The sequence below is a fragment of the Amblyomma maculatum genome, chromosome 7 (assembly GCF_055883805.1).
Source record: "Amblyomma maculatum isolate TAMU_Amacu chromosome 7, ASM5588380v1, whole genome shotgun sequence".
In the NCBI taxonomy this organism is placed as follows: domain Eukaryota; kingdom Metazoa; phylum Arthropoda; class Arachnida; order Ixodida; family Ixodidae; genus Amblyomma; species Amblyomma maculatum.
This window is the reverse complement of record NC_139350.1, coordinates 140,753,975-140,760,497: the sequence shown is the minus strand read 5'-3', so window position 1 is coordinate 140,760,497 and position 6,523 is coordinate 140,753,975. Positions and strand designations below refer to the sequence as shown.

Genomic DNA, 6,523 nt, shown 5'->3' with positions numbered 1-6,523 from the left:
CTTTATGTTACACTAATTCCTATACTCCCTATCGAACCTGTTTTCGGCACTGCCAAGGGTAGGCGACCCAGCCTAATCCTGGCACCTCTCACCTCTATGCACTATAACAGACATTTGCTTTCTTGCTGTTTACCACATCAATTTTGGAAGGGGGTGAGTCTTGTACCAGCACAATTTCTTATTATAGTGCAAAGGATTCAGTGGCTCAGGTCATCCTTGGCTTTCACAGGGCTGAAAAACAGCTTCTGAAAGGGTGTATGAGTTTCTAAATGAAACATTTTGCTTAATGTTATTCCGAGACGCCGAGAAGGCAAGACTTTATTCGGACAGCAACACGAACATACAAGCAACAAGGGTTCAGTGGCTTCGGTTTATAAAGGAAGCCTGGGTGCAACCGAGGCATGCTATTGGCTAGCGCTACGGTCGCACACGCGAACCATGACTGCGTACATCAGATAGCGGCACACAGTAGCAAGACAGCAGCAAGCTTGATAAGCGTTGCGCCGATATAACACTTCCCCTCCAACAAAATCAGAATCTATCATACGTTAGACGATCCGGCTTCCGCTTGTCACGAGCGCTGCGCCTTGGTAGCACACGTAACCCAGCATCAGTTTGTTCCGACGTTGAGGCACTTTGGGCGTGACTTGCGAGTGGAACACAATCACTCTGATCCAACACTGGCTGGCTCGAGGCAGCTGTAGGAGACCGTTCACTTTCGAGCAAGTCACTTGCAAGGGGCAAATCTGTATCACTTTCGTTACAACAGCTGGCTTCACAAAAGAACGTCGCAAATGATCAGCATGCACAAATCGCGTCTGTCCGTCTACAACCACAAGGTATGTCATTGCCGATTTCACATCCACGACCCTGCCTGGACGCCACTTCACCTGTTCCCCACGCACTGAACGCACAAACACCCTATCACCAACAACAAATGATCGAAGTGAACTCCTTCGCTTGTTTGCACTGCGAACATTCCTCTCAGATCTGGCATTTATTGCATCTTGCAAATTCGGTTTCAACAAAGATAACCTTGTGCGCAACTTCCTCCTCAAGAACAGTTCATCTGGCGATTGGCCGGTGAATGTGTGCGGCGTTGTTCTGTAAGCGAACAGACAGTTATCTATCCTGTGCTGCAGTGATCTGGAACTTTTGTTCTTCTGGTCTTCCAGCAATTGCTTCAACAGCGACTGTTTTACTGTTTGGACAGCACGTTCTGCCGAGCCGTTCGACTGAGGATGATATGGTGGAGTAAGCGTGTGCTTGACCCCGTTTGTCAAAAGAAACTCCTCGAATTCTTTTGCACGAAACTGCGGTCCGTTATCTGTGACTACCTCTATCGGCAGGCCATGACTTGCGAACAACGAGCGCACCGTTTCGATCGTGCTTTGCGCCGTCGTTGACGTCATGATTTTTATTTCCAACCATTTGGAATAGGAATCTACAGCTAGAAGAAACATCTTTTTTTCCTTTTCAGCAAAGTCTAGATGTACCATCTCCCAACTGCTGTGCACCACTTCCAAGATGAAAGCGGCGCTAGTGGCCCCACGGATTTCGTGCTTTGACAAATTTCACACTGCTTCACTGCTCGTTCGAGGCAGTTGTCTATCTGTGGCCACCAAACCATTGACCTCGCAAGTGCTTTCATCTTTGTGATACCGATGTGTTGTTCATGTAACAAGCACATAACTTCACTTTGAAGCGACTGTGGTACAACGACTCTGTTGTTCCACACCAAACAGCCGCAATCGACTGAAAGCTCAAACCGCCTAACGAAAAAAGGCTGATAAAGTGTGTCCACAGCACGCGGCCATCCGTGCCATACCATTTCACGAACAGTACTAAGAACTGGATCTTTCACAGTTTCCCGCTCGATATCTTTCGCAGTTAAGGAGAGTTTACTAACGGGCGAAAAATAAAATATTTCTTCTGCCTCGTCACCGGCTTCAGGCAGTGTAAGGCGTGATAAGCCATCTGCATTGGCTATCTTTGTTCTTGCTCTGTGCAAAATGCGAAAGTTGTAGTTTGCAAGGAAAATTCCCCAGCGATGCACGCGAGCTGCAGCGACTGCATTTGTGTGGTGCTTTGCCTCAAAAATAGTGGTGAGCGACTGGTGATCGGTGATCACGTTGAACTTACGCCCATACAGGTATTTATGAAATTTCTTTACTGCAAAAACAACAGCAAGAGCTTCTTTTTCCACCTGCGCGTAATTACGCTCGGCGGGAGTCATTGATCGAGATGCGAACGCAATCGGTCGCTCTACGCCCTCAATCACGTGCGACAGCACCGCGCCTAAGCCGTAAGCAGAAGCGTCACATGTCAGCTGTATTTCTTTCTTTACATCATACAGTTCCAAAACCATGTCTTCACTGATCAAATTTTTACACCGTCTGAAACATGCGCCACACTGGCTCGACCACTTCCATGTGCTGCCTTTGCGCAACAGTTGATGAAGAGGTTCTATCAAGTTTGCTAGGTCAGGCAAAAATTTGGCGTAGTAGTTTACTAGACCCAAAAATGCCTTTAGTTGAGTCACGTTAGTTGGTTGAGGCGCTTCTCGAATCGCCTTTACTTTTTCTGGTGTTGGGTGTACGCCATGCTTGTCTAGCTCATGTCCCAAGTAACAAATATTTTCTTCGAAAAATTTGCATTTCCCTGGGTTTACCCGGATGCCGTGTTTACTGGGCGTTTGTAGCACTTGCTTGGAACGGTGATAGCACTCCGTCAGGTCTTTACCTGCTATTAACACATCGTCCAGTTAACAGGCAGTTCCAGGTATATTTCGTAACACCTGGTCCATCACGGCCTGAAACATTGCAGGGGCGCTTGCCACTCCGTATGGCAGTCGCCGGAACCTGAACAGTCCCATGTGCGTGTTCACCGTCAGCAATTCTTGTGCCTGCTCATCCAGCTCAAGCTGCAGGTAAGCCTTAGACAAATCCAGTAAAGTGAACACTGTCCCTCCAACCAATGACGCGAATATGTCCTCTGGCAGAGGCAGTGGATAGTGGCCGAGTTCAATACCCCGATTTACAGTCACTCTGTAATCCCCACATATCCTAATCTGCTTTTCTGCTTTCTTTGGGACGATCACTAGCGGTGTAGCCCACGCACTGTGCCTCACTCTGTACACCACACCAGCCTTCTCAAGTTCAAGCAATTCATTCTCCACCTGTTCGCGCAATGCATATGGTACTGGTCTCGCCTTACAAAAAACTGGCTGCGCATCGTTTTTCATTTTGATGCTACCAGTGAATCCCTGAATAGAACCATAACCTGGCTCAAACACATCACTGTACAGCCGTTCTAACTTGTTCTCGGCTTCCGCTGCTACCATCTGCCTGCCATCCTGCACGTTATCAACGTCACGTTGCAACTGCTGAACAGCATTGTGCAAGTCAACTTTTAGTGCCGTTATCCAATCGCGACCTAAAAGCGTCGGCATGCGAGCTCCATTTTCTTGCTTTGCTATTATCAGAGGCAGATCGTAGCTTCGGTTATGATAAGACACCTTGACGTTTGCTACGCCTTTCACTTTGAGTGAAGTACCCTTATACACGCCTAGACGTATGTCGTCTTTCGAACATGGCCAGTTTGGAAAATTTTCATCAAAGTCTCTTTCAGGCATTATTGTCACAGCGGCTCCCTTGTCTAATTCCACCGGTATCTTCTTGCCATTTACTTTTACTTTAAGCACAATAGGCGGTGAGCCGTGAACTTCGTTCGTCGTACACACTGTAAGCAAGTCAGTTTCCGCCAAGGGCTCCTCAACTTTGTGCACCACCTTTGTTTTGCACATTTTTGCTACATGACCCGGCTTCGAGCATTTGAAACACATACTTTTGAGGAAACGACAACTCACAGGCGTATGCAGTCCGCCGCATCTATGACAGACGCGAACAGTGCCTTTCCCACGTTGCTTCCTTGGGCCGTTTGCGGGGCACGCTGCTCGTTGCTAGGGGCCTCCTCCTTTGTCGCCTGTCGCTGGCCTTGCGGGGTGGAATCCCGATGCCAGCAGATGTCCGCCGGACTGGTGGTTGACCCCTCAGGTAGCATTTCTCTGGTGTCTTTCTGAGCAGTCTCCAAGGCGGTAGCAATTTTGCAAACTCGCTCCCAGGTGACTTCCTCATCAGACAGGGCAAGAAGACGGCATCGGATAGAATCCGCTCGCATTCCAGAAATCAGTCGATCCCGGAGCGCTTCTTCCAAAAAAATTCCAAACGAGCACGTGTCAGCCAGTCTCTTCAGCTCGACAATGAACTGTGCCAGGCTTTCGTGCGACTCTTGCTTTCGCTGGTAGAAGTGATACCGTTCGGTAACCACTGACCGCTTTGGTGCATAGTGCTGTCGGAGAACATCTGTAGCTTCTTCGTACTTGACTTCCGTGGGCTTCTTCGGCAGCAGAAGGCTACGCAGAGTCACATAAGCTTTTTCACCAAGGACAGTTAAGAAGACTTGCAGCTTCTTACTTGTGTCTATTCCGTTGGCTGTTGCGTACAGGTCAAACCTTTCCACGTAGATGTCGAAATTGCCAGAGTCCGGGCAAAACTCGCCCAACGATCCCAGAGTGGTGTTCATCACTGATGTTCCTGCTTGCCGTGGCGTCGTCGTCGTTTCTTTAGGAGGCTTGGTCACTTCCTCTTCCTGAACGATCCCATCCTCGTCGCCATGTTATTCCGAGACGCCGAGAAGGCAAGACTTTATTCGGACAGCAACACGAACATACAAGCAACAAGGATTCAGTGGCTTCGGTTTATAAAGGAAGCCTGGGTGCAACCGAGGCATGCTATTGGCTAGCGCTACAGTCGCACACGTGAACCATGACTGCGTACATCAGATAGCGGCACACAGTAACCAAGCGGCACACAGTAGCAAGACAGCACCAAGCTTGATAAGCGTTGCGCCGATATAACACTTAATACCTGCTAAAGAGTAAAACTGCCATTTTGAAAGCGTTCAGCATTATTACCCTTGGCTGAAAATTATAGTGCTCATTTTTGCCTTCTACGAACGCCTACAGTGCGCAGCGGAATGCGGCCCGCTATGACATCGGTTGCGACAACATCGCCACTCGCGCATGAGAGCGGCACTGCTCGACTACGAGTAGCTCACCAATGCAACTCCCGTCTGACCTCTGCTCGCCCTGGCCCGCTGCTACGGAGGTTCAGCGAGAGATCGTGGGCTTCGCTGGGAAACACATCACACCGCTCTGTGCAGTGCAGCAGCTGACCGGAGCCGCCATCTACGAGGAACTTCAACACCACCTACTCGTTTACACCGACGGCTCCATGGCCAGAGATAGTTGCTCGTTAGCAGCGGCGGCTACCATCGCCACCCTGCAACTGTGCAGACAGCTGCATCTGTCATCCCTGGGTTCTTCCACTACGGCGGAGCTGCTAGGCCTACGCCTAGGCCTGGATTTACTGCTTGAACTGACTCCACCGCCACACAGGTGTGCCGTGCTATGCGACTCCCGCTCCATCCTGCCTGTGTCAGATTCGAGCGTGTCTGGAGCGCTTGGCGGAGCGCGGCTGCGCTATACGAACACAGTGGATCTCCGGGCACTGCAGCATTGCGGGAAATGAACGTGCCGACAAGCTCAGGACCGCAGCATATCAACTCCCTCCTAGCGACGAGCACCTCGCTTTGGAGAAAGTGCGTGCGGTAATCGACGACCACCTCCGGACGCAGCACCCCGACCCACGCATCGCAAGCGGTGAGCGCATTCACAGTGTCAGCGGCTGCTCCCTGACTCGGCTGCAATACGCAATGATCCTCCGTGCACTCATTGGATGTGTGTGGCCGGATCTCCATAGGATCTTCGCAAAAGGTCTCAATATCAAACGTCATTTTTGTACACCCATGAGATGTCCATGCGTCCATATTAAAAGATCATCTTTTAGTGGATATCCTCATGACCTTACCTTTGTGGGGTCGTGAAGATATTACACAGTACACAACTTCGATGTTATAATGTTACTTTCAGTGAGCATGCATAGTTCAACAGATTTTTACTTTTAATTTTGATTCGGAATAATGAAACATCTGTTTTGCTGGCACATCTAGATTGTGTTTCTAGCGATTCGGCGCAATTTCAGGCAGCGCGCACTAGCCAAACGTGAATGTTACCGCGCCGGCCTACTAAACTTTTTTTTTCTTTAGCTACCGAATTCCGCTGGTAAATACCATGTAGATTTGATTGACATATTCAAATTGTCGAATACATGAATATATGCTATTGCAAAAATGTCACAAGGTGCGAAATTTCAATTGCCCTAAGAAATTAAATAATCGAAATATCCAGGAATTGCATTTTAATGCAGTTTATTTTTCGCGCCGTGGTGCTGGATCGTGTTTGCGTAGCTTACTGCGCGTGAGCACGTCCCCGTGGGTCGAGCTTCCTGGAAATTTGACCGGTTTGACGTGGTTCATTGTCTCCGGGCTACGGGAGAAAAACGTGAGGGTAGCTCGTTGTGCGGGCCGGATAGAGGTAAGTGGAAAGGAAAACAGCGTCATC

The 6,523-nt window shown here is 49.2% G+C and overlaps 1 protein-coding gene across 1 annotated transcript; it reads right to left on the bottom strand.

Moving 5' to 3' along the window:
• Positions 1-326: 326 nt before the first annotated feature.
• On the bottom strand, positions 327-4,803 carry LOC146184881 (uncharacterized). Its single transcript, XM_084609523.1, has 2 exons — positions 3,869-4,803; positions 327-698 (listed from the first exon to the last, which is right to left on the bottom strand). The coding sequence occupies exons 1-2, from the start codon at positions 4,582-4,584 to the stop codon at positions 665-667; spliced, it is 750 nt and encodes a 249-aa protein (XP_084465649.1). The 5' UTR covers positions 4,585-4,803; the 3' UTR covers positions 327-664.
• Positions 4,804-6,523: the final 1,720 nt, after the last annotated feature.

Coding starts and splice junctions, on each gene's coding strand:
- LOC146184881 (XM_084609523.1), bottom strand. CDS start 4,584: ATGAACACCACTCTGGGATCGTTGGGCGAGTTTTGCCCGGACTCTGGC. Junction 699..3,868: donor GCGGCGGACTGCATACGCCT/GTGAGTTGTCGT, acceptor GGTCTCCTACAG/CTGCCTCGAGCCAGCCAGTG.